At 40.7% G+C, this 27,876-nt stretch overlaps 1 protein-coding gene across 9 annotated transcripts in view; it reads right to left on the bottom strand.

Annotated features, from left to right (window-relative positions):
* Nucleotides 1-27,876, bottom strand: part of LOC131691331 (unconventional myosin-IXAb) — a 153,936-nt gene that overhangs the window by 17,695 nt on the left and 108,365 nt on the right. For 5 of the 9 annotated variants that reach the window (XM_058977633.1, XM_058977634.1, XM_058977638.1 and 2 more), the window contains exons 4-7: nucleotides 20,827-21,010; nucleotides 20,284-20,346; nucleotides 19,694-19,995; nucleotides 6,802-8,712 (exon numbers count right to left, since the gene is read on the bottom strand). In XM_058977633.1, the coding sequence (XP_058833616.1) occupies nucleotides 7,726-8,712; nucleotides 19,694-19,995; nucleotides 20,284-20,346; nucleotides 20,827-21,010 (1,536 nt within the window). In that variant the 3' untranslated portion in view covers nucleotides 6,802-7,725. Of the gene's footprint in view, nucleotides 1-6,793; nucleotides 8,713-19,693; nucleotides 19,996-20,283; nucleotides 20,347-20,826; nucleotides 21,011-27,876 lie in introns of those variants that run through there. The other 4 variants (XM_058977639.1, XM_058977641.1, XM_058977642.1 and 1 more) reach the window with 3 other exon arrangements.

Below are 27,876 nucleotides of genomic sequence, written 5' to 3'. Positions count from 1 at the left end.
AACATTGTCGAGAATTAATCCTATCATCGGTGAGCACAATTATGTCATAATGAGAGGCAGAGGCAGCGAGAAAAATTTCATCAATTTTTGTACGTAGCCCTCGGACGTTTTGGTAGTAAATAGCTAATTTTTCATTTGAGTCTGCATCGCAAGTTGATTCCTCAAATTCCATCACGTCAATCCAAAGACGATTGCCTGATGATCCCAACGCTGGTGAGGTGTCATTATCATCAAACGAAGCGATGCGTGTTTGAAAGGGGTCATTACAGGGCGGCAGCACCGTTCGAAGCTTCAGCAGAACACACTGCTGTCGAAAAAAATCAGCAACAGGAAGAAATGTTTGTATCCCGTTGACGGAATTTGAGCATGAAACCGAGAGGTGAAGAATGCAAATATGATATAGTTAGAGACTCCACGAAAGCCTTCCACGCCAGTCAGGGTCGTATCTCTGCAATCAAATTAAACTTTGAATGACACAAAACTCATATTGCTTCACATTTGTATTTCGTGATACGACTTTGGTGATTCTCACAACATCCTGCTCGTTCAAACCAACACATTCAAGACAAGTGCGGCAATTTGGACATCGAAAGTGCTCGAGTAGAATGCAACTGAGTAAACCCAAACAAGTTGGTTATTGTTCTGTTGTAACTACCAACCCGTCATTTCCTCGTTGGCGTTTGTGCGGAATTAACTAAGGTGCCGTGATGTACACCAAGTTTCCATGGGCTAACAGGGGAGAGTAGTGCGGTAGCTGGGCTTTTGCATACTTTTGCAGTTAGCAAACCAACAACGTCAAAAAAAATTCTATATGACCGCACTCCGAAATTTTTTTTATGTGACCGCAGTTTACAGGGTTGGAACAGCTTCCATGTGAGACTTGGTCAAAATGGTATAGCCTCCGAGAAACCGATGTAACTGTTATTCTAATTTTGGATACTTTCGGCGGGGCTTCCGGAGCCGTCGATGGTGGCCAATGTGACCAAAGAGACTTTGAATGGCTGTTAGTGACCTTGAACTATACAAATCCAAGCAGTTTTAGTCACATTTTTGAAGAATTTTCGCCTTTATACTTTCATCACAGTATGCGTTGAAATCGGCATTTGCTGCGTGATCGTACTCATGGCCTTATAATTCCGGAAACGGAAATCGGATCCATTTAGAAATTCAATAGCGAACCGAGGGAAACGTTGTACCTTTCATTTGAGACTTAGTTTGTGAAAAGCGGTCAGCCATCCCTGAGAAAAGCGAGTGACATTTTTGGTCACGTACACACATATATACATACACTACACACAGCCCAACCGGCACATCAGGATCGAAACCAGGACGGCAACTTTGGGCTGACAGGCGTGCTGTTCTACTCCATGAGTAAGGAATGATGACACCGACGTGAAATGGCTAGTGGGCTAAAAGCACAGCTGCTTCCATCCCATCAAAACTCAGGCAGGTCTCCGGGTACATTCAAAACTCGTCACCAATTAGTTGGTGATACTAGGTTCGGATGGACCATTCCCAATTTTACGCCGATCCGGCTCTGAACAGTACTCCTAACGGAGGATAGTGTCAACCCTAGCATTACCCGCTGCTTGCATAGATAACCATGGGACCACAGGAGCAGGTGCGGCGAATCCGTTCGCCAGCGGTGGTTAGGTGAGGTCACCATCACCAGTAACAGCTGAAGTTATTCAGCAAGAACAGGAGACGCAACAGCAGCAACAACAGCCATAGCAGAGTGGGATGAGTCAAACTCCACAGAAGGTAAGAGTAGTGGCAGCGAAGTGCTTGGTGGAGGATCTCCACAAGTTTGTGGATGTGAAAAAGCAATGCCCATCATGACATTAAGGAGATGGTTCTCAGAATCCGAAAGGCGCTACAGTCTGCCGTGAAGGAGCAGGACACGGCTAAGCTGAGGGTTGATGTAGCTGAGCGAGCATGGCGTCGGCTAAGGCTACTATTTTCCTAGAATCACCCCTGAAGCAAGGGAAGGAGAAGAAGATTGGAGTGGAGAACACGCCAGTTTCCGTGACTACAAAGAGGACAAGAACCTCGCCAGGAGACGGAAGACCAGGCGGGCCCAAGAGGCAGACGCTCGAGGACGCTGTTGTTGCCGGACGTCCCCCGACAAGGAGAAAGCTGAAGTACCGTTGCAGTTCGGAAGGATAAACACGGGAAACAATAAAAGAGGAATAAAGTGAGAAAAATAAAGCACAAGAAAAAAGTGAAACCTCTGGCTCGTCAGCAGGCGCCAAAGAGAGAAGCCGTGCTCGTCAAAGCCAATGTCGTGACGACGCATGCAGCTCTCCTCACAAAGGTTAGAGAGGATCCGGAGCTGAGGAATTTGGGGGAAAACGAGATAAGAACCAGGCGTATCCAAAAAGATGCTCTTCGAGTTGAAAGAGGATCCCATGAGTAACAGCTCGACTATGCAGGAGATTCTTACTAAATCACTAGGGGAAGAGGGAGAAGTTAAAGCCTTAAACCCGGAGACGGTGATTGTTGTCAAGGACCTATATGAGACTACGAAGGAGGACGAGCTGAGAGATCCACTGAAGCAGCAGTGCAACCTGTGCGAAGTGCACATGACGATCCGGTTAAAAAAGTGGTATGGAGGAACTCTGACAGCGATGATTCGTTTACCGGTAACCGACAAGCCGCTGGAGGTAGGCAAAGCTACGGTTGTATGGTCGAGATGCCCGTTGAGAGCCATCACACGAGTGAATAAACAAGTGGAGTGTTTGGGTTTTGGACATTTGGCAGGGGTTTGCAAAGGCCCGGATAGATCCGGGATGTGCTGAAAATGCGGGCAGACGGGCCATTGTGCGAGAGACTGCACGTAGAGGTCGAAGTGCTTGCGTTGCACTCCAGCGGACGGAAACGACCATCAGACAGGTGGCTTTAAATACCCTGCCTATAATAAGGCGACAACAGGGCAAACGGCAATAGAGATAATCCAGATAAACCTGAATCACTGTGATACAGCACAGAAACTGTTGTAGTCTACGACAGCAAATATGTGTGATGTTGTTTTGATTGCAGAACCTTATCAAGACCCCTTGATGTCGGTAACTGGGTATTGGATAGATTGGGAACGGTTGCGATACAAGTTATGGGCAGATTCCCCATTCAAGTGGTAGATCGCCACGCTCCTCCAAGGTGGCCAGTGGAGCAGTTCAGCCTAATGCTGGAGCAGTTAACCGAGCAGTTGATCGGTCGAAAACCGGTAGTTATTGGTGGTGACTTCAACCCCTGGGCTGTGGAGTGGGGCAGTAGAGTAACCAACACAACAGGGTGTATCCTGCAGGAAGCTCTAGCGAAGTTAGACGTACGATTGTGCAATGAAGGCTCTGTTAGTACATTTCGGAGAGACGGGAGGGACTTTATCATCGACGTCCAATTCTGTAGTCCTTCATTGACGGTGAACATGGACTGAAGAGTATGCGAAACGTACACGTATAGCGACCACCAGGCCATGCGCTACCGTATCGGTCAACGGAAACCAGCTGCAGCACGGAGAAGGATTACCGGCGAGCGAAAGTGGAAGACGAAAGTCTTCAACAAAATATTCTTCGTTGAGGCACTTCGGCCGAACGGCGGGACCGAAAACGAAGATGCGGTTGACCTAACAAGAAGGATTGTGACGGCTTGTCACGCCACAATGCCGCGAAAACTGGAACCAAGCAATAAACGGTGTCCAGCTTACTGGTTGAACAGGACGCTTAGTACACTACGCGCTGCTTGTCTCAGAACCAGAAAGCGGGTTCTGAGAGCAGTATCGGAGCGCAAGGCAGCATTTCGGGAAGCCAGGACCGCCTTAAAACGGGAGATCAAGCTTAGCAAGTCAGATTGCCACAAGGAGCTGTGCCGAGAAGTAGACGCCAATCCCTGGGGCGACGCGTACCGAGTGGTGATGGCGAAAATGAAGGGCTCGATAACGCCAGTCGAAATGTGCCCGGGTAAGCTGAAGATGAACGTCGAGGGTCTTTTCCCGAAGCACGATCCAATTATCTGGCCACCGACACCGTACGGCGAAAAAGAAGGAGCAAACACGGACGATCGGCAAGTGACTAACGGTGACCTTTCAGAAACATCGAAGCGACTGAAATTAAAGAAAATCCCAGGCCCTGATGGAATACCAAACGTGGTGCTGAAAGCTGCGATTCTGGCGTACCCGGACATGTTTAGGTTAGTGCTGCAGAAGTGTCTAGATAAAGGCAACTTTCCCGAAATGTGGAAGGTACAGAAGCTGGTGTTGCTGTCAAAGCCAGGGAAACCTCCGGGCGACCCGGTCTCGTATAGGCCTATATGTTTTCACTTGGAAAACTCCTGGAAAGAAGCAATGCACGGAGGGCGAGCGCGGGCTGTCCAAGATGCAGTTCGGATTCCGCAAAGGAGCATCGACAGTGGATCCAATTCGGACAGTTTGCGGAAAAGGCATCTAAACGGCGGTAAAGAGCAGATCGCTAATGCGCTGTGGTCACGATAGATGTGAAGAATGCGTTTAACAGCGCCAGCTGGAAAGCCATACAGCGTTGCACAGAATGAGGGTTCCCGACTATCTATGCCAGATCCTGAAGAGCTACTTCCAGAGTAGTGTGCTGCAAGTACGAGACGAACGGAGGGGAGGGCGTTCCTCAGGGCTTCATTCTCGGTCCAACTCTTTGAAACGGGATGTACGATGAGATCTTAGCGCTGTGGCTGCCCACAAAAATGAAAATCAAGGGGTTTCGCGGACGACGTGTCACTAACGGTTATTGGTGAGACACTTGAAGAAGTGGAGGTGTCTGTTATGGAGACAAAAGACGCGATCGAGAACTGGATGGACGGGGTCAAGCTGCAGATAGCTCACCACAAGACGGAGGAGTTGTTGGTAAGCAACTGCAAGGCGGTTCAGCGGATTCAGATCGACGTCGAAGGGTACGTGATTGCATCGAAGCGTGCACTGAAGCAATTGTGAGTGATAATCGACGACCGGTGGAGCTTCAACAACCGCGTCGACTACGCCTGCGAAAAGTCGGCGAAGGCAACGAACGCAATAGCGAGGATCATGCCAAATGTCGGGGACCCGAGAAGAAGCCGAGACGTCTGCTTCGTCATCGATACTGCGATATGGGGCTCCCACCTGGTCTCCGGCGCTGAGAACTAAGCAGAACCGCGAAAAGCTGAATAGAACGTTCCGGCTTATGGCCGTACGAGTCGTGAGCGCGTACAGAACAATATCGTCGGAGGCAGTATGCGTTATCGCCCGGATGCACCCCATCTGCACCACCCTGGCGGAGGATACCGATTGTAGAATCAGAGAAACACCAGAAATGTAAGGAAGATGATGAGAATCGACAGAAGGAATGGGTCAATACAGAAAAGGGAAGGTGGACCTACCGCCTCATTCCAAACCTGTCGACGTGGGTCAGTAGAAAGCAAGGAGTGATTAACTTCAACTTGACACAGCTCCTGCAGGACCACGGCAGCTTCAGGAAGTATTTTCTTCGTTTCGGGCACACAACGTCACCATTGTGTCCGGAGTATGAGAACGTCGAGGAGACACCGGAGCATGTGGTCTTCGAATGTCCGAGGTTCAAAGCGACGTGCAGGGAGCTACTTGAAACGGAAGGACCGGACATCAACTTGGATAATCTCGTCTACAGAATGACAAGCGACGTAAACACCTGGAACGCGGTCGACAGAGTGATGATGCAGATCACGACCGACTTACAGAGGAAATGGCGAGATGAACAGCGAGCAATTGTTTCGGAAGAGCAATCACCACCGGGGACTAGTCGTGCGCCGAGCCAGCGAACCGGATGCCACGTTCCACTCTGAATCGCCGGAGCGACCACGGCACCCGACCGGTTGGCTCGATAGAAATATAGCGAAAATCAAAGCAGAATCGGTATCGGGTGAACTTCTTTTACCGCAGATACATCGGCGAATCGGACGCACTGCTCCATCGAAATCACCAAACTGGTTGGTTTCGGGAGAACTTCTCTCGCCGGGGAACTCTCCGCCGGAGTAGGCTAGGTCCATCGTCGGGGACTAGACGGACTAGTTCGCGAACAAGTCAGGAGCTGAATGGCTCATCGAGGAAGTGGTTTTAAATGGCACGAGAAGGGAACCAAAGGGATTAAAGAAGCTGCGGTGCTAAATGGCTCCGGACAGGGAGCCGAAGGACTCAGTAAATTATACAGTCTGAAGTTTTCCGCCCAGATTGTCCTCGTAGGGGAAGAGCGCTAATTCTCGACCCACAGCTAGCTTTCCTACTACCATACAGAATTTGCCACGTTTTGTGGAAGGTCGAAAACTGGTAGTGTGTCGAGGAGGTGTGCTGTAACCCTATTGAAAGAACTAACTTAGGGTTACAGGACACGTCCTCGATGGATTAAAGTATGTGCTGTACACATAAAAAATCTCTCCCCGAAGTAATGCCGCAAGGTAGTGCCGGGGAGGAATCCGGTTTCGTGATAGAGTAGTTGTTTTAGCGGGTCTAGTTGGCTGCTCAAGCCCGTTCCCTGAGTTATTTGTTTTTTACATTTTTTCCTGCTCAGGGTGTTTTTGAATATTTTTTCTGCATTCTAAAAGAACACACGCATGCATACACACAGACATTTGCCGTACTCGACGAACTGAACCGAATGGTATAAGACACTTGGCCCTCGATTAAAAAGCCGATTTTCAGAGCAATTTCTTTACCTCTAAACTTGTTCAGCAAGCAAAAGTAAAACAAGCAGAATTTAAAATAATGACCGTTTATACTCAACACGGGGCATGAAAAGTTAACTCATCCTTCAAAGGCGGAACTGTCTGTCGTCATTACATACAGCGCTATAGCGCCATGAGGGTTTTTCTACAAATCGAATCAAAAGTCGCGCCTCCTTGTTACAAATCAGTTTTTTGGGTTTTTAATAAGCACTTGACGAGAAATTTCTTTTGTTACTGATAAGCTTCAGCATAGTGTCAGTCTCGACAATCGGTTCCAATTTATTGTCCATATTTTCTTCTTAAAAAAGTAATCAAGCAATAACTGTGTATGTGAATAAGTAGTTTGTAACGATAAGCGACAATAATAAATAGGCAAGTGGAATAGGGCTACTTTATAGTTCGTTGAGATATGTACCTGTAACCAGAATTAGCTCACTGCTTAATACGACGTCGGTGCAAAGCGACTTATAAAATAATAGGAAAAATTACAACTGTGCTCTTTTGAACTAGTATTCATTCGGTAATGCTGTAGTGCATGGTCCATTTCGATTATGTTGAAACCTTATTGGATAATATGATAAATAAGAATGATAAATTTTTCGCGCTACAGCATCTCAATTATGCTCAAAAAAGTAGAGATACATTTAAGATTCTGTTTGAACAACTCATGCATTTCTCATGCAAAATATAGTTAAAAATTTAAAAAAAATCGTTTGAACATAATTGAATACTGATAATGCTGTTCGATTTGTCGCTAACTCAATACAATTTTAAACTTGTCTATGAAATAATTAAATGAAGCTGTGCAGGTGTTGGTTTAAGTGCTCAATAACGTTGAGGTGCTGGAAGCAAATCGTCTCGTCTTATTGTATTGTTTAGAAATCTTTCACCAAATCACTGCGCTTTCCGATCCTGTTAGCTGCCAGATAACTCTACGGTAAACACCCACACCTGGGTGTGCATGTGTGCAAACGGTTAACTTCCAACTACTGCACTCATATGTATACGTTAAAAAAACATTAACCTAACCTAAAACAGAAAATCCAACACGGCATACAGAACCACGGATAGATTGCTCTGGCGTGTACTGTTGGCTGAGCTACTATTGTTCCGCGACTCGCTACGGCTGACGATCATCGTCTGATGATTGCTACTAGCCGCCGCCGGCGTACCGGTAGTCATATTAACAGCGGCCGTGCGGCTGTCAACAGCAGCACGTTGCGTGGATGAGGAATGTGCATTTGCGGAATGTTGGCGAGTTTCTGTGGGTAGAACGGTGGCCCTAGAATCATCCTTTGATGGTGGTTCGACACCACGACTACAGTTGACGATCGACATGGAAGCCGTAGACATGAGCTGATCGTACGAGTGCCGCCGCTGACGTATCAATCGCCTCCGGCGGCGGCGTCGATTCTCGGAACGGTTATCGAAATGGTGACTCTGGTTGATGGCGAAATCATGCTCGTCGTGTAGAGGATCGCCCGTTTCGCCATGCCCATTCAACATGTCAACGTCTTCCGGATCGATCTCGATCGAGTCGCAGTGATCGAAATACCATCCATCGTTGCCGCTACCGCCGTTGCCACCCACAGCCGCCGATCGCTGCAACGTGCGTTTGTTACTGATCGTGCTAGGCTCGTAATGATCTTCGTGATGGTTTAAATGATAATGATGAAGATGGTGATGATGATGATGATGATGGCGGTGTTGATTAGTGGCAAGATACTCGTGACAGTTAACATCAACATCAACAACAACTATATCGTTCAAGTGCTCATCAATACTGTTACTATAGGTACCGATAATGCCATGGTGCGGATGGTGGCCATGTCCCGGTCTTCCTCCGACGCCGCTGCTGCCGCTTAGGATGCTGCCCGGTATCGGTGTCGACGTAATGATTTGCGGATGCATCAGCGTCACCTCGTCGGATGCATGACACAGCTCCAGGGAACCGCCTCGGGCCCCCAGAAACCACTCGGATCGGGTGCGCATCCGAGCCGCCTGACGCTCGTGGACCTGTTGTTTTGGGTTAAGGTTTTGTTTTTTTTTTTTCATTTGGGAAACAGAGAAGAAAAAAACATAGCGAAACAGAGAGGAGGCAATCGTTGAGTGGAACCTTGTGGAGCTTGGTAGATGTAGAAAAGAAGGGGTTAGCGGTTTACCATTTCTGTACATTGGAGGCTAGTATCAGCTTATGTGAGATCGTTTGTTGTACTACTTGCGTAAATTATAACGGAACAAAATACCAATCCGAGACTACAAACAACTACCAACTACAAACAAACAAAAGGTTCGGTTAGTTAAAAAAAAGCTTAACGCTAATGGTGATATTATATTATAATAACCTTCCATAAATTTGATTCAAAAACTTTATCTCCAAAAAGAAAAATTTTACGATGCCTATTTAACGAACCCCATCTTGTTTTCCAAATGACATTACTAGTCTACGTGAAATGCCTCATGCGAGTATACGTATGCGACTATGTTCATAACATAGACACCCAACCTGTCTACTTAACGGCATTTTTACAAAAACAATCATGATCAGTTGCGGCAGCTATTTTTACGACGTTGTACTTTTGTTAATCTCCGGGTCATAACATCAATCAAAAGTATCTAAAAAACATTAATACAACATTTGAGCGGAATGGGACTATATTAACTCGTGCTGCAAAGCGATTGAAGTTTTATATGAGAAATAGATAAATACAGAAAAATTCTTAACGTTTACGAAACTGTTCGAAAATTTTAAAACTTGGCAGAGTTTGCCCACATGATGCAAAGATTTAATTTTTAAGAAAATCTAAATGAAATATTTTTTACTTTTTAACGACATTCAATTAGCTAGAAATTACTGAGTAGGAAAAGTTATGAAAATTTACAGCTATAGTACTCAAGTGAGAGCAAGGCTGTGAAATATACAAATCGGCAAACTATAAGTAGCAGAGTCATTATAAACAGGCTTAAAATCTTACGGACTAATCTTTTGTCTTCTGCTGGCAGGAGTCAAGTTTTGGGCAACATTACCACGAATCGCTCAAGTCTAGCAACATGTCTCTCGGCAAAAACAGATTTGTCTCTCTTTACCATGAGAACCGACAAAATAGAAGTCACGTACGATCACCACTGAAAACCTGTCGATGATTCACAGCTTCACTAAAATACTGCTGTTCATCTCTGTTTACCATTCGAATGCCGAATTAAACGTCTTTTGGAAAAGAAAATCTGACGTTTTCAGTTTTTTTTTAAATTTTTTATTGCGGCTTTCCATCATGTGAATATGGTCTAATTTCGGTAAAATTTCTGAACAAAATATTTTTTGAGTGATTTTAGGACTGACAATGGACAAAATTTAAAAAAAAACTGCAAGAATACTATTACCCTAATGATTCCCGTCTGGCTTATCAAAAGGTCGTAATTTCATGAATAACTTTTTTCGGTGAACCATAATTCAAACTATTTAAAAAACTGGTAAAAAGCACTTGGATTAAAATGACATTTAGAAGCATATTCTATAATAAAATTACAGTTTTCTATGCCAATTATGGGATTAAAAACGTCTTTAAAATTATTATTAGAAAAAGTTTTTACTGTTGATGATGCAATCACATTTAAAATCTTTTATTTCTGTTTTCTTATTTCTTTTAACCCATTCTCAAAAAATTTTTGCTGCGCAATATACGATTCGATTGATCGAATATTTTTCTAAAAGCAATGTACATATACATGTTTTTTTTTAATTGCACTTGAATCAAAATATTACAATTGTAGGTGGAAAATATGGAGAAAAACAATACTAACTGCAACTCGTTCGAATCGGTGATGGTAATGTTTCCTGGTCGGCCGATTTCTCTTATTGATAAGCATTTTTAGAGATTTGAGGTAACCGGAAGCGACCATATTGCATTTCAAAATGGCATTAATCATCAGTTTCTGTTATCTACTGACAACCCCCTTTCATACGACGCTAATACACTGAAACCTCCATTAACAATCTCTTTTTTAAACGTACTATTCGATCCACATAAGTTTTTTTACAAACAAAATTCAAAATAATGAACTCCTTTTTTACGAACTATGTTCATAAAAAAAGTTTGCGTACGTACAGTACCGTATGAAGCTGTATACCATTTAACATATTCTTAGCTATCATCAATAAGGTTTGGATATTTTTGGAATGAAGTTAACAAGTGCATGGCGGAAGCAATTTTGAGATCCACGATGAAGATCTCCGGTTTAGATAAGTTCCCTATAACCTCAACAATACATACTTTCGGAATGGGGTAGACGGGTACATGATAAAAATCGATGTCGGCAGCTGTTTTGAAAACCAAGAAAACGACATCTGGTTTACATACATTCTCTATAGCCTCAAAAATGAAGGAATTTTCAGAATAGAATTGGCGAGTAGATGACGGAAATCGATATCGGAAGCGTATTCCGGTTTAGAATAATTATCTATAATATCAACAATATGGTTATTAGGGGGTGGTCGTAGCGTAGTTGGTAAATCGATTGCCTTGTACGCAGCGCACCTGGGTTCGTGTCCCGACCCCGCACATAGGGTTAGAAATTTTTCAAAGGAGATTTTTCTAACCCGAAGAGGCGAATGACCTTAAGGTTAAAACCTCAATAATCGAAACAAAAAAAACAATATGGTTATTGTAGGAATGGGATAGTTACATAATAGATGTATAGGGATAGACATATATAGTGATGATATGGTCATAGAAAATTTTGCACAACCGGAAGTCGCTATCTTGGCCTTTAAAATGACGTCATCCATCCACTCGTCAGGCACATTTCAAAAATCCTTTCATAGTTATGGTCATAGAGAGTTTCGCTCAAACGGAAGTCGCCATCTTGGGTTGCAAAATGGCGCCTAACATCCGTTTCCATCATCTACTCGTCTAGACCGTTCCAAAAATATCCCCATATTGTTAGGGTTAACAAGAATTTTTCTTAACCGGAAGTCACCATCTTGGATTTCAGATAGGTTCCAAATTTCCATTCTCATCATTTCCTTGTTATGATGGCATTTCAATCCTCTGTGTCACTGTGAAACTTATTTCAGACTCGTACAATACCGGTTGGTCGCATTTCATCATGCAATTAATCCGACCGAAAAACTATTTTCAATTTGTTTTCCTCCAGCTATCGAAACATTATGGCAGGTGGAGGAAAACGATTTCGTTGAACATACTAATACAGTTACAGATCGCCAAGTACTCTATAATGTGCGCTCAACTAATTTGTCGCGTGTGCTGAATTAGCGGCCCAACTCCCAACACCTTGAAAATAACGGAAGGTCAAAGGTAGTTGGAGAGTCTTATGCGTACTCACTTTCCCGTGTCTCAATTTGCTGCTGAATCTGAATCAGAAAATCCTCTCGAACACATGGCCAGATGGACAATGCATTCTTTCAAACTCTAAACATCATCAGGTTTGGATGAAATATTTCCAGAACACATTCAATAAGGGCTACCAGATATTGTACGAATCTTTCTTAGGGTACGTACCGGTATATTGGAGGGGTGTCGGGGGGGTATATGAAATACAGTGGGACGTAGTTCGCCTAAAGCGTCAAAGAGAATAGAGCGGTCCAGTATCACAAATAGATCACTGAAATGTTGTGTTGTCGGACTGCGAGAGTGTCGTTAGGAGGTGAGTCCATTACCAGTAGAACCGCTAGAGGCCATCCTCAAGGAGGAGTGCTTTCACCCCTTCGGTGGTCTCTGGTAGTGTAGAAACTCCTGAATAAACTGGGGTTCGAAGTAACGGATTACGCAGATGGCATTGTCATCACTGTTGGGGGCAAAGATGAATCTACGATTACGGACTCTATTTAAACAGCTTCATACGTGACATGGCGATTGCCCTCAGAGATTAACCGTGATCCTTTAAATCTTCCACCGTATCTTGATAGATCATCAGCTGATGAGCTTCGAAACCCTTGAACAAAGGCGTAAGACTCAAATGCATCAAGTAGGATGCTAAACCTTGCGACTAAATTGTTGTGTATTATTTCTATCGTCCACACAGAAAAAAATGTTTCCAATATCGTGAGAAAAGTGCCATGAATTCTGGAACAAACACATTTCTACGTTGCGAATGTAGGACAAAAATTATGTGTTTTATAATTATGTTCCATTTCCATTCAGTAACACCTATGTTACCTGATCCTCACGGTAGCGATCATTTGCCAGTCGTTATTTCAATTAACAGTGAATTAGGCCTCACGAATTCAATCAATATCCCTTATGACTTGACACGAAATATTGATTGGAAAAAACACCAATCTTTAATTTCCACTTCTCTTCTTCTTGTTTCGACGGAAGAGCTACCACCTACCGAAGAATATGAATTTCTAGCGGCTTTGATTATTGAAGCAGCAGAACAAACCCAAACGAAATGCAATCCTGGCATGACAATGAATAGCCGGCCTCCTAATCCCTGGTGGGACAAAGAGTGCTCGGATGCATATGAAGCTAAACAAGTTGCTTACAAAGAAATTATGAAACGGAAAGGGTGTACACGTGCGAACTTTGAAAATTATTCGATTTTGCAAAAAAAATTTTGACAGTCTCCGTCGTGCCAAAAAGTCTAGTTATTGGAGACGCTTCGTTGATGGCTTGTCAAGAGAAACATCAATGAGTACTCTTTGGAATACAGCCAGAAGAATAAGGAATCGAAACGTAACTAATGAAAGCGAAGATTTTTCGAATCGCTGGATACTTAATTTTGCCAAGAAAGTTTGTCTAGATTCTGCTCCTGCGCAGAAAATCATTCGGGATGCTCCCACAAGTAACGATTCCATAGATTCGCCTTTGACAATGATGGAATTTTCAATTGCACTTCTCTCATGCAACAATAATGCTCCGGGTCCAGACAGAATTAAATTCAACTTGGTGAAGAATCTGCCTGACCTAGCAAAAAGACGCTTGTTGAATTTATTCAATAAGCTTCTTGAGCAGAACATTGTCCCGCACGACTGGAGACAAGTGAGAGTTATCGCCATTCCAAAACCGGGAAAACCAGCCTCCGACCATAACTCGTATCGACCGATTGCAATGCTATCCTGCATCAGGAAATTGTTGGAAAAAATTATCCTACGACGTCTCGACAATTGGGTTGAGGCGAACGGCTTGCTATCAGATACCCAGCTTGGTTTTCGGAGAGGAATGATTGTCTGGCGCTACTTTCGACAGAAATCCAACTAGCTTACGCAAAAAAAGAACAAATGGCGTCTGTGTTCTTAGACATAAAAGGAGCATTCGACTGTGTTTCCATTGATGTTCTCACAGAGAAACTACATCAATGTGGTCTTTCACCAATATTACATAATTATTTATACAACTTATTGTCAGAAAAGCACATGCATTTTTCATATGGCGATTTGGCAACATTCAGAATAAGTTACAAGGGCCTCCCAAAAGGTTCTTGTTTAAGCCCCCTTCTCTACAATTTTTACGTGAATGACATTGATAATTGTATTGTCAGCCCATGCACTCTAAGGCAACTTGCAGATGATGGCGTGGTTTCTGTTACAGGACCAAAAGCCATAAATTTACAACAACCACTGCAAGATAGTTTGGATAATTGATCAAGTTGGGCTTTGAAGTTAGGCATCGATTTCTCTACGGAGAAAACATAGTTGGTTGTTTTTTCAAGGAAGCGTGATCCAGCTCAGCTTCAGCTTCAGTTGGTTGGTAGAACGATAGCCCAAGTCATGGCCTTTAAATATCTCGGAATTTGGTTCGATTCTAAAGGTACATGGGGAGGGGAAATAAATCTTATCAAATTACCTTAGTGTGGATTTCCGCTCATTGCTCCATACCGGGTAATGAGAGAGCGGATAATTTAGCCAAAATAGGGGCGCTGGACGGTGACATCTATGAAAGACCTATTGCCTTCAATGAATTATAGCGCTTCTCGTCAGAGGACGCTTACTAGTTGGTAAACATCATGGGACAATGGAGATCTGGGACGGTGGTTGCACTCAATTATCCCTAAAGTATCAACGAAGGCATGGTTCAAAGGGTTGGATGTAAGTCGAAACTTTATTCGTGTGATGTCTAGACTCATGTCCAACCATTATACGTTGAATGCGCATCTCCGCCGTATTGGGATCGCAGAAGATAATCAATGTGCTTGCGGAGAGGGTTACGAAGACATTGAACATGTTGTTTGGTCTTGCACTGAATATCGTTAAGCCAGATCCCAATTAATAGACTCCTTACGAGCCAGAAGAAAACCACCCTATGTTCCTGTTCGTGATATCCTTGCTTTACGAGATCTTACATACATGGGCTATATTTATCATTTCCTGAAAACAATAAACATTCAAATATAATTATCCCCACAATGTTTCTTGTTTTTTTCCCTTGCTACCCACAAACAATTTAGATTTCTTCGCAGTTAATTAAGTTAGATATAAATAAAGAAAAAAAAATAAACAAATATTACAGGAAAACTATCAATAGGTTTACAATGAAATTCTAGAAAATAGAGTATAATTAAAAATATTCAAAATGATGATTATCCTCAGTGTTAGCATTGTGGTTCTTAATATATTAATCACGATTCAATATCCGCGCTCGTGAAATAGTTTAAAAAATCATAAAATGGTATTCATGTATACGTGAACTGATTCATGAGTTCTAGCGAATTATTAACAACTCACCATGCTTAGGCTCATGAAATAGCATAGCTTGACATAGCATAGCACGAACACCTGCACAAATCGTAGATGGAGTTGCAAAATTGAGCATATCTATTGCCATATCAGACCTCGCCACGATCCTCAATGACGTAGACCCGCTCAACTCCACACACCTGGCCACGTCCTTACGAGCGTTTTAATTTCATAATAGACCTATCATCTACTTAAGGGAAATGCTCGGAATAAAAATAATTTTCATAGATGACGGAGTTATCAAAAGGCGAAAAAAATGTTATTGCTTGATATAGGATATTTAAAATATTTGGAAAAGATACATGAAACGGTCTCACCGGTATCCAGCATGTGAAGATACTTTCTATATCCTATTTACTGCCAAAAACACGTTCCACGTCGCTTCCAGAAGTGTAATGGGTTACACGTTACTTTCTCTCTCAGTTGGATGACTGGAACGCACTTTTCAGTTGACTTCGTGCGAATAGTACTTCGATGAAAACGGATTTGGAATTGCAGGTTCTATTGTTTAATCGAGACAATCACAAATGATCCAAAATATCGAAAAATCACAATTGAAAGACGAAGACAACTAAATTTTTCAAGGGAGAGCAAAAATTACTTGTGTCTGCAGTCCACCATGCTCATGCTCATGAAATAGTTCACAAAATCGAAAAATATTCGTGTGTACATGAACTGATTCATGATTTCTAGCGAATGACCATTCGTGCTTGTGAAATAGTTGACAAAATCAAGAAATCTTGTTCCTGGAAACGTGAATTGATTCATGATCCCTAGTATAATAGTCACACCTGACCATGTGGACCCATGAAATAGTTCACAAAATTATACAATATTGGTCATATATTCGTGAACTGGTTCATGATTCCTAACACAGTTTTCTCGACTCACCACCTGTCCTATTGAACTAGTTCACAAAATCATAAAATATTATTATTGGAGTTGTGAACTTGTTCATCATTCACGATCTATCTTGAGTGCTTGTGATATTTAGAAGACATCCGTAATTTTCATTTTCATGGTCTTGAAATTTTTAAGTGAACTATTTCATAAAATTTTGGTTTTTCATGAAATATCATGTAGTGATAACCAGCTTCTAGCGACTAGTAATAGATGCGTGCAGCCATTAGGTCCTCGTACGTAGATATTCATTTGAAATTCTATTCTATTTCAGGTTCTATGTTATGTCTGAACAGAAAACGAAAACTACGCTGAGCACCAAAAATGTATCATAGAGCCACAAATTGTGTTCGTGATCTAGTTCACAAAACAAGATACCGCGAATAAGTTACATTTTTATGAATAAAATCATATTGTCACGTTACTCGGAGTGAAAAATCCGATAGTAATGAATATGAGTCACATTACTCCACGTGTCAAATTCGAAAGTGAGTTCAAGAATAGAATATTACGATAACGTGCATATAAATTACGAAAATTGTGACAAAGATCCTGAGCTCATGAATCACACTACTCGTTACTAAAATATCTAAAATCGTGGCTATGATCTTAAAATCATGAACACAAATGACTTGTGACTAAAATTTCACGATAACTTGAATAGAAACTACGGAAATCGTGATTGAGATCCTAAAATCATGAACATAAGTAACACTACTCTGCCAGGAAAATCGAACACGAAACTGGTGAATCACGAAAACGTGAATATAAATTACGAATATCGTGACTAAAGCCCTGAAATCATGAACATAAATCGAGCTACTCAACCAGAAAAATCCGACAATAGGGTTACTAAGCATTTCACTAACGTACAGTGCTTAAAAACGTTGTACTGCTCGCTCGTTCGTTCCACACTGGAATACGCCGCCGTTGTTTGGGCTCCTTTCTACAAGAACAGCATTCAACGCATCGAGAGTATTCAGCGTAAATTTGTGCGTATTGCGCTGCGCCACCTGCCTTGGAGCGATCCCTACAATCTGCCCAGATACGAAGATCGTTGCAACCTCATTGGTCTTGAAACACTGTCTTTGCGCCGCAATGTGGCCAAAGCGTCCTTTGTCTCTGATCTGTTATTGTCTCGCATTGACTGCCCTGATTTACTCCGTCTTCTCAACATTGATATTCGCCTCCGAAACCTTCGTTCCTACTCTTTTGTCCGTCTTCCAGTGTCTCGTACTAATTATGGAAAAATGAACCCGTCAGTAGCATGTGTAGAGTGTTCAATCAATGTTACAATGTCTTTGACTGCAATTTGTCTCGCACTTCTTTAAAAAAATTGTTTTCGCGCACCCTTTCACAAACCTGATAGTGTTAGCCAATTTTTTATGTTAATGATAATACTTTACCTATGTAAGATAGAGTTTAAGAAGTGTTTATTTTAAGCAGTGTTTAGTGTTAGTCATTGTATCATTTGGTTTGTTTGTTAACTGTTGATACCTAAAAGATAGAGGTTTTGTGCCTACGGGAGAAGGAGCTTTTGAAAATCCACTCCCGCGGGTTTTTCCCTCTCAATAATAATAATAATGACTGTGTGGTCACTCCAGAGGCATAAGCTCCTGAAATCATGAACATCGTTTGAATTAATAAACTATAATCCAGTAATCTCCAAAGTATGAACAAGAATCATGACAAAAGCTAAACATGTCCAGGGAATATTCAAAGTAACCCAACCAAACATTGCAATCTAACGCTATGTACATTTTGCGCGAACTAGTTTTTTTTGAAAATTCCCATAGTTTCGTGAATACGCGGTTTATAATCCATAGGTTCAGTAACTTATTCGCGAATTTCGTAAATCTTTCAGTTCACGAAGCCGTGATTTTTTGTTCATGAATTTATGAACGGATTTTTCCGTGCATTATGCCTAACGTATTTATGCCTACACGCACCCGCCACAACCAACATTTCATTGAGCTCTGTAGGATATAACTCACAGTAAGTGGAGTGATCAGCCATTTTCTATCAGTAGAATCTGCAGTCGAATTTGGCGTAACCACTTCTTCAATCCGAAATATGATCAGGAGAATGAATATATCTTAGAATAGTTTTCTTTAATTATGATATTTGTCAGCTGAAACACAAACAATAAATAAATTTTAAAAATTCGTTGTTTTGTTCAGAAACGAGATATTTTCAAGTCTAAACAAACTATGAAGATCTGTGAACAAAGCCTGAACGATTTTCATTCAGTCTAGGATCACATTGAGAGCATCACGGCAATCAGACTTATTTGGAAAATCCGTGGCTTCACTTTTAAATGAAATTACTCGACAAACAAATCGAAAAAGTCCACGTCGATATCGTGCGTAGGTATATAGGTGTCTAGAAATTCTTTACACCTGTCCAGGAGAAGGAAGCGGTCAAAATTTATGTGTTTTGCCACTTGGTATATGTACGTCCCCTAACCTTACAAATACCGACAAGTTCATGTATATTGAACATGGTGAACTATGAATCAGCGTGTTCTTATAATTGATGAGTGGGGAACTGAAGGGAACAGTTTTCATGTGATTTGTATCAGTCCTATTATATCAAAACTTGTCCTTTGAATATCTACTGCTACATATACTAACAAACTTTTAGTGAAAAATGATCATAAGAAACTTTAAATTACATAATTTGAAAATAAAAAAAGCGCTGAGTTTCCAATTTCTCTTACTGAACATTCAAATTTTATTAAGCAGTTTACATCAGAATCCAATTATGATACAAAAAAAGAATAAGAAATTAATTTTCTTAACTGGGTATTTATAACTACACTAAACCTATAACGCTTTTATGCCGGATTAAGTGGAAATGTTTAAATTCAGTCGATTCCAATTCTGGTGGTATACGGCGATGTGGTGATGCTTGAAAAATAAGTTGCTAAAACTACACAAGAAAATGCTACAACTATTGTGACTCAGACAATAAAATAGGAAACAAAATGGTTACACTCGCTTCTTTGGTGTATATTTCCTACAAATAAAACGTAATACTAGGAGATTGAATGCGCTTGCAGTGAAATCCTACTCCTACCTGAGCAGCGAAGCTAATTATACTATAGTAATACGAGAATCGAATGTCAGTGGAATAAAATATACTCAATCTACTAAGACGAGAGGCCCACTAAATTCCTTAGCCCTAAATCTATAGTGTTAGTTGAAACACCGATTAAAAAAACTCTTGTTCAGAAAATCCCAAAAATAAAATACACAACTCAATACAGTGTAAGACTAAGCATAAGTGTCTAATTAGGGTTAGAGATTTTCCGTGTGAATCAGTGTAAGTGTAGATGGTAAACATCCGGATAGAGGTAGTAGCGAAAAAAATAGGGTACTAATCTCAGTACATAACCCTCACCTGAGGTAGGTAGGATAGACTTTTGGTACTCTCGGCGTACCGGTTGACCGCCCGCAGTTCATCCAGGGTCATGTGGTGCTGCGAACCGGACCGGGTCGTCGACGAGGACGAATGCGACGACGAGGAGCAGCTGGATTTCTGCACGTTGAAGATGCCGGGACCCTCGAGGGACACCGACAGCCGGGCGCAGGACTCGAGCAGCGAGTGCTCTGGAATGATGCCGAGGGAGACGGCCGAGTTGCCCACGTTGGGACCGCCGGTCGTCAGTAGGGCTGGCGTCGAATGCGATTCTTCCTGTGCGACTGGATTGGGTCGGAACGGTGAAGAGATGGGTGGTGGCGTTGATGATGATCAGGATGATGACCGATACGTGCCCGGTTAGAGATCACGTTTTCATACAGTTATGATTGTTACAATATCAAAACGAAGAAAATGAAAAGAAAAAAATGCCGTGATTAGTGCAGTTTAGAGAGCCGAAAATAATTGCGAATCAAAAGAATCGTGCGATTTCTCATTATCGGATACGACTCTAGGTTGAGAAATCACTACAGAACTACAATAGAGTGTTACAATGAAGCGATCAAACGTACTTAGTCCCCATCGTTCGCATTCACACTGCAGCCAGGTTTTCTCGGTTTCTAAAGCTAGTTTTACTACTCGGGCGGGTTGAAGGTTGATTCGTATATTTGTGTGTTTGTGTATATGCAGGTATTTTGTTATTGCACGTGGGTCAAGGAAACGTTCAATCCAGTGAAAGTGAATATAGAAAAGGAAGAGAATAAAAATAGAACAGGTAAAACATATTATTCACCATTAGTTAAATTGTTCGAGTGGTCATTATTTAGTGAATGGATTACTAATAGTATCTTTGGAATTTAACTTGTTACTAGCTATTACAAACATTAATCGGGAAAGAAAACAAAATGCAAAATAATAAAGCTACCGAACAAGTTGTCACCAAATTTCTCAGTGAACGGCACTAGTAAACATTTCAATCGCTGAGATGGTAGAATATCTTATACCCTCATTAGGCAGCCTTAATTCAGTCTTCTAAAACTGTTATCAACAGAAACGAAGAAAAAACAAAACTAAGAATCAAACCATGGAAAATCTCTTAGCCGTTCCCAACTTACACGCGTAGTTCTGCTGGGCTGTTTTCCCCCTAGGCGGGGGTGGATAGCGGAACGAACAGATCCACTCGTCCTGAACCCGCAGGACCCGGCCGGTGACCCGGGCGTAGTATTCGTAGTTGTCCCGCCCAAACAGGTCGTACGCGGCGAACTGTTCGATCATCTGTTTCATGATCTTGGTTGCCACCTGGAAACAAAAAGAAAAGAACATAATTAAAATTAAGAATCACAGACATGGGCTTGTCATTCATTTTGAAATGTGAGTATGAGTATGAGAATATGAAATCCGAATAATAAAAAGTAAGGGCCATTATTAATATATCACGCAACGCAAAAATTATCCGAAACTGACTCCCCCCCCCCCCCCTTTTGTAACAAATTATCACAAATTTCTTCATCCCCCACCCCTAGTGCGTAACATATTCTTTAATACTTTTTCTTCTTACGTAAAAACATGTCACGTAATGTTCTAGCTTACTGCCCCTCCACCATATGTCACAAAATGTCATATTTTGTCCTAAGGTTCTCTGCTGAGCATAGCTTTAGCTAGTTTTTCTTCCGACATCCGCGTTACATGTCCAGCCTACTGTAGTCTGCCATATTTTATCAGCCTTCTGATGTCAGTATGCTTGGATACTTTATACAGCTCATGTTTCATTTTCTATTTTCTATAGTTCCGGTCAGAATTCCGCTCTGAAGCACTTGATAGTATGCTTGCTCCAACGCACATGTCTCATGGTCGTACAGAACAACAGGGAGTATTACCGATTTGTATCGAGTAAGTTTTCTGCGTGTCTAAGCGCTACGGAACTTTGCTGACTACGCAAACCATACAACGTTCTATTCGCAAACGCAACACTTCTTTTTAACTCGCAGCTAACATCGTTACCGTGTGTCCTTAGTGTCCCAGATACATAAATTCGTCGACAACCTTGGCACGTACCCCATCGATTTCCACCACGGAAACTACACCATTCTGAGTGCCACCCTCTCTGCCGGCTATCATGTACTTTGTCTTGTTAGAATTTGTAGTGGTCACTCCGATTTTTGTAGTCTCCCTTTTAAATGGTACAAATGCCTCTTTCACTGCTCTGCGATCAACATCAACGATATCGGTGACTATCGCGAAGCCAATAAGCATGTGAGATCTTGTGATGCTGGTTCCGTTCCTTAGCACATCAGATCTTCGTATCGCACCTTCGAGCACTATGTTGAACTGCTTCAATCCATCTAACGTCACAAATGAGTCGGATGTCTCTCCAGTTATTTTAACGCTTGGTTTTAACCCATTCAACGTCATACGAATCAGCTTAATCAGTTTGGTCAAAAAATCATGGTTACTGAGGTTTGTGAGTTTTTTGGCCTTGAAAATTTTTTTTAATCCTTTTGGCATATTCTCAAATATAAACATTTTAAAAGTACACATTCGAAACAGTTTGAAGAAATTCAGACAATCGTTAAATTGTTACCAAGTTCCGTGTCGGCAAATATGGTGGCAACTAAAATTTTGGAAGTTTTTTTCTCTAGCTGTCAAAAAAGATAAACGTACTTGAAAAAGGTCTCGTTTATTGAAATTAAAGAAACGTTCTCCATTGCACAGTGGTCCATAATGCAAATTTAGCAGGAATTTTGAAATTTTCTAAAACTAAACAACTTAGCCATATTAAGTCTTTGGAGAAGTTTTCGTAGTTTCTGAGCCCTTTCCTTTCGTTAAAACAACAGTCAGGGGGGTTTCTTTTTACCAAGATAAAAAGTTAACTTTTTAATCATTCCAGCTAGAGCCAACCGACCTTCAGTGAAGTTGTAGAACGACAAATTTTGGAAGTTTGCTGAAGACATGAAGCTCTAGTTGTCATACTTCTCATTTTACAACAAATTTAAAATCGAAGGTTAGGGTGTTTCTTAGACAAAATATTTTATTCAAATAACTTTTGCGGTATTGATTTAAAACAGAAGTAGTCTTCAGACAACTTTAAGATTGTTTTAAGCCGAATAATTTTTTTCAGGGCACCACATATCTATTTTCATTGAAAAGTTACGACCATTTTTCCGCCAAGAATGGTTTTTTTTGGAATAACATTATAACTCATTGGGGCAAACAAAAGATCATTCTTTTTCAACTATAAATAAGGTACTGATTAGAGTTATAATTGAACAAAAAATGGCAAATACGATATTTTTCAAATTTCATAAAATTGAGTCAAAATAATCTATTTTTGATACATTAAGTACTTATATCTTTTGAACGATAGAAGCTAGAGTTTTGATGTGTTAGAAGAAAATGTTCGCCCTCAAAAGCAAACACATCAGAGGAGTAGGTTGGAAAAAAAATTAAAAAACTGAAAAAGTTATATAAAAAAATTGGTTTTTCATTAATTGACCCTTTGTAATATGTTTAAATTACTTTCACGGTGGCCCAAAAAATTAATTTCGTTTTCATGATAAAATATTGCACTTTACAATACTTTTCTATTATTTTAAATAGTGAGTAGGGTGGTTCCAAATTTATTTAAATCAGGAAATTAACCTTTTAATGGTTCGAGATAGAATTATGCTGTCTTCCACAAAATAAAATTTTAATAACTTTGTAGAAGACCTTGAAACTCTATATCGTGCACATTTCATTTTATAAGAAATTGAACAAAAAAAATTGGATTGTTTCTCAAAATGTGGTTTTCTTTGTATAACTTTTGCAGTTTTGATTTTACATTGAGATCATTTTAGAAATATTTTCAGATATTTTGAAGAACAATTTGTCTTAATATACCGAACGTCTAGCTTCTCTCGATAGAAAGTTTTATATACTTTTGACTAAAAATAAACTATTTATTGAGTAAATATTTCAAGATATAAAAACATATCGTATTTGCCATCGGTGATCTATACTGCAAAGTGCCCAATCGAAGATAATGCTATTTGAAAAAGTTATATTTTTTATACAAAAGTTCTCATAACTTTGAAACGAAAAGAGATTAGTAGTTGGTGTTTTAAAACAAATCATGCGCCTTAAAATACTCTTGAAGTTGTCAAAGGGTACTTTAGTGTAAAATAAAAACTACAAAAGTTATAGAAATAAAACCGTTTTTTTAAGAAACACCCTAAAGCTTCCATTTGGATTGTTCGTGCAATGGAAAGTATAAAAGCTAGAGCATGTATGTCTTCAGCAAATTTGTCTAGAATGTGTTGCTCTACAATTTCATCAAAGACAGCAAAGCTCTATCTCGAATCATTAAAAAGTTCAATTTTAAATATTGCTAAAATTAGAATCACCCTAGCATCTGTTTAAACCAAAAGAAGGGCTTTGCAAAGTACAACAATTTTGCGGAACATTTTGAAAGGTTGTCATTTAATTTTAGCAAAAAGTTAAAATTCCTGCTAAATTCACATTTTGGACCACTGTGCATTTTTGAAAAAATAGTGGTCAAATAAAAACCGTCCGTAATGGGTTGTTCGGCAAAACTTCCGTTTGATATCGGAATAGATGCATTGTACGACCTTCGTATCCTATTTGCCAATGTATTTCTTGATTCCACCAATCAACTGTTTGCAATTCGTGGCTCTCCAGTTATTTTTATACACCAAGGACCGTAAAATCCCGAAGAACAATTGGGCAACACTGAGGCAGATTAGTCCGGGTTGTGGTTTTTGGGTATAAATGGGATCGAACCAAGGATCAAATGGGAATTCATTCAGGAACGATTGTGTTTTTTCGGCGTAATCCGATGTCGCTTTATCCGGCCAAAACACGTATTGTCCATCTGTATGATGTTTTAGTAGAAACCGGATATAAATTTTCTCCAAGCATTCTTTCTGGTACACATCTTGATTGGTAGTCAAACAGTGGGCTTGAACCACCACGCTTTTTGTTCTCATTTTTGTTAAAACTTTTATTTTATGTTGAGAAATATAGTAGAACTATCGCTGGAATACTATCGATCGTTTATGGGAATGCCCGTATTTGAAAGAGGGAAGTAATTTTCGTTGTCCAAAACAAAATATTTACCGGAATAATTTTTTATCAATCAGCGACATTATGATTGCAGCTTCGAAATCTATGGCTCATTGTATTTCGGGGTTCTTGTATTCTTTTGGCACTTTATTCCAACCCCTTTGAATGTTGTGCAGATGTACTGGTGAGAAGAGTTGAACTTTTAGCGGTATTACGTTGGCTCTGTGAATCCTTGTTGTTGAAGGCACGGCATCCATAATTTTGGCTGATTTTCTACTACCTTGTTTGTGTGTAGTTGTTGGGGATCTTAGGATATGGTTATAAGTCTTAGGATATGGTAATAAGTCTCTGCTTAAGCCCAATTGCAGCGGGCCGTGATTCTGAAAGTGATATTCATTGTATGGTATCTGATATGTGCGGGCATAGGGGCTTCACGATCACGTGTATCATCGCGAGGGGCTGGAGCGTTTGTGCGTTAACGTGTTCAATCGCATGGGTTTGTATGTCGTGAAAAGAGTGAGTTCTTACTTATCACAAGAATTTCCAGTAATGTCGCCATAGTGTGGTGTTGTTTAGTGGATATGAGCGATTACCATTAACGACAATTGTATACTGATAGAATTTTATCATGCTATACTGACCGGAAATGAATCATTACCATTCTTCGGTCAATTAATCGCACCTTTATTTATTCAATCCGATCATTCCACGAATCGAATTGAATACCAGGGAAAAATGACTAGCGAATCCTATTTGCGCTCGTCACAATAAATTACCCACTATTGTATCATATACGCCAGTTCTGCATCCAGTCCCTGACAAAACTGTCACAAATAGTGAGACGAATACATACACAGATAGACATACTATTAGCACATAACAGTTACACACTAGTACTAAAAACTACAATTATTACTACACTAACACTAATAGATTTCTACTGACCCCACCTGCGAGCCGTGTCCACCAACACCGCCATTAAGCTGTGGAACACTGTTTGCAAACACGGCCCACAGCAATAGCCAATTCACGTCGATTCGTCAGTCAGCGGGCACAGACTTGTGGTTGATCGATAGTTGGGGCTGGGGCAGAGTATGAAGAAACACAAATGGGGCCGTTCATATACCACGTGGACAAAAATACGTCGGTTTTTGATCTTTTCCGTGGACAATCGCTGTATCCCTCCCTCCACCCACGATGTCCACGTAGACATTTGTTCCCACTTTTTGTCCGGTAATTTTATAAAAGTTAATTTCTGAAAATTACGGTTTTTTCCAATGTATCGGACAACTCTGATGCTGAATGTTATCCTAAAAACAAATATTTTGTGTAAATTTTGTCCACTGAATTATAGGTTTTTTTAACTTTTAACTTTTATCCTTTATCTCGTTTTTGAACAAAATGAATCTAATTTTTTTAACTTTTTGTGTTTATAAGACACATCTTTGCGTTTATTATAATAAGGCAAAATGAAAATAACATCAATTCTTGTATTGGATCGTATATCAAGTTATCACTTCCAAAAAAATAATAGGAATTGTCGAAATTACAGAAGATTGGATCAAATGTTTCTGAGAGCAAAATAGTGTAATGCCAGTTATAGAACAACATGTTCGAATTAAGTGTTTACTTATATTGGGAAAAAATTGGATAGAAAAAAGGAACCGTCAATAAGGGTCCAAATTTGTTCTACATTCAAAAAAAAGATCAATAGTCCACGTAGACAATTTTCATACCCCAACCCCCCTCTCCATGGACAAACGTGGAGCTTTTCGTACCCCATACCCTCCCCTAAACTGTCCATGTGATATATGGATGGACACAAACCTAAAATAGGCCTATAAGCCCTCTCGATCTCCTCGATGCACCACTGTACGAGGTGCAATGAAATGACCATCTTAAAGCAGTTGTCTGCAAAAGATCTTTAAAACTGATGCACAAATATGCTTGATGATGTTTGCAATACCGTCAAACCCTTCAAGCTAAGGGAAGGTACTCATTTTTCGACGAAAGTTGTATAAATAATCACACGGAAATGTTTTTATATTACGATACATTTCCATTTTTTCCGAGATGATTTTCTCAAGACAATGTGAATACAACTAATAGCACTCGTCAAACGTTCTGAGTACCTTTATGGTAAGATATGTCAAACGTCACGATAATAATGTTAAATTCGACAATACCGACACCGGCCAGGACCGAACGTAGATTGCAGCAGGAAAGGGAAGGAATGCTCATCCGACTCCGACGCAGGCCGCATATACTACTGTGTCCACTAGTGTTACTAGAGTATCCGGCCACCAGGCGACTCAGTAGATGCCTAAAACACGTACTTAGATACATCGTGAATATTTTGGTGGGGTGAATTCTGTCGCCTCGTGTGGAGATAGCTTTAACTTTGAGTAAGACACTTGCTACTTTCAGTTAACAATGCAGTAGCCCATTTTGTTCACAGAACAAACATAAACGAATTGTTGATTAATAGAACGGCAAACAACTTTGACTTAAATCAGCTGCTCGGAGAAACTGCAATGGCATTAATATTCCAAGTCATTGAACCTCTAGACTGAAAATTGACTTGATTTTCCAATCGCAAATCAAACAAAGTGTATTTGCTTTTCTATCCATCGTGCCGCCGCTTGGCGAAACCGAACCGATTACTCGCTATTACAGTGAACATATTGTTGAGGTTTCAGCCGGTGGTACAAATGGGTTCCCCAGCCGCCTATGTCTATGGTTTTCCGCATCGAAACGACGGCAACATAATCGAAACAGATTGCAGCGGGCACGCGTGTTGCTTTTATCGTTACAAAACATTTCTTCTGTTTGCCAGCGCCACAACAAAACAACTTAATTATTTCTTTTTTTGTTTTTTCTCACCTTCTCCATATTTGGGCGTCTAACCCGCCTATTTCACTTTCGGTGGTAACTGTTCGATGTTTCGGTTTTATTCATGGGTGTCTGTAATTTCTGATATCACACAACGTAATCGAAAAATCGCACATTTTTCGAAAGAACTTCAAACTTCGTCAGATTTCAATTTCAAAGAGACACTCTTCCTGAAATAGAAGTTAGTTAATGGAACCGAAGAGCGCGTTAAC

This window comes from Topomyia yanbarensis, chromosome 3 (assembly GCF_030247195.1).
Source record: "Topomyia yanbarensis strain Yona2022 chromosome 3, ASM3024719v1, whole genome shotgun sequence".
NCBI classification, from domain to species: Eukaryota; Metazoa; Arthropoda; class Insecta; order Diptera; family Culicidae; genus Topomyia; species Topomyia yanbarensis.
This window is presented reverse-complemented; position numbering and strand designations above follow the sequence as displayed.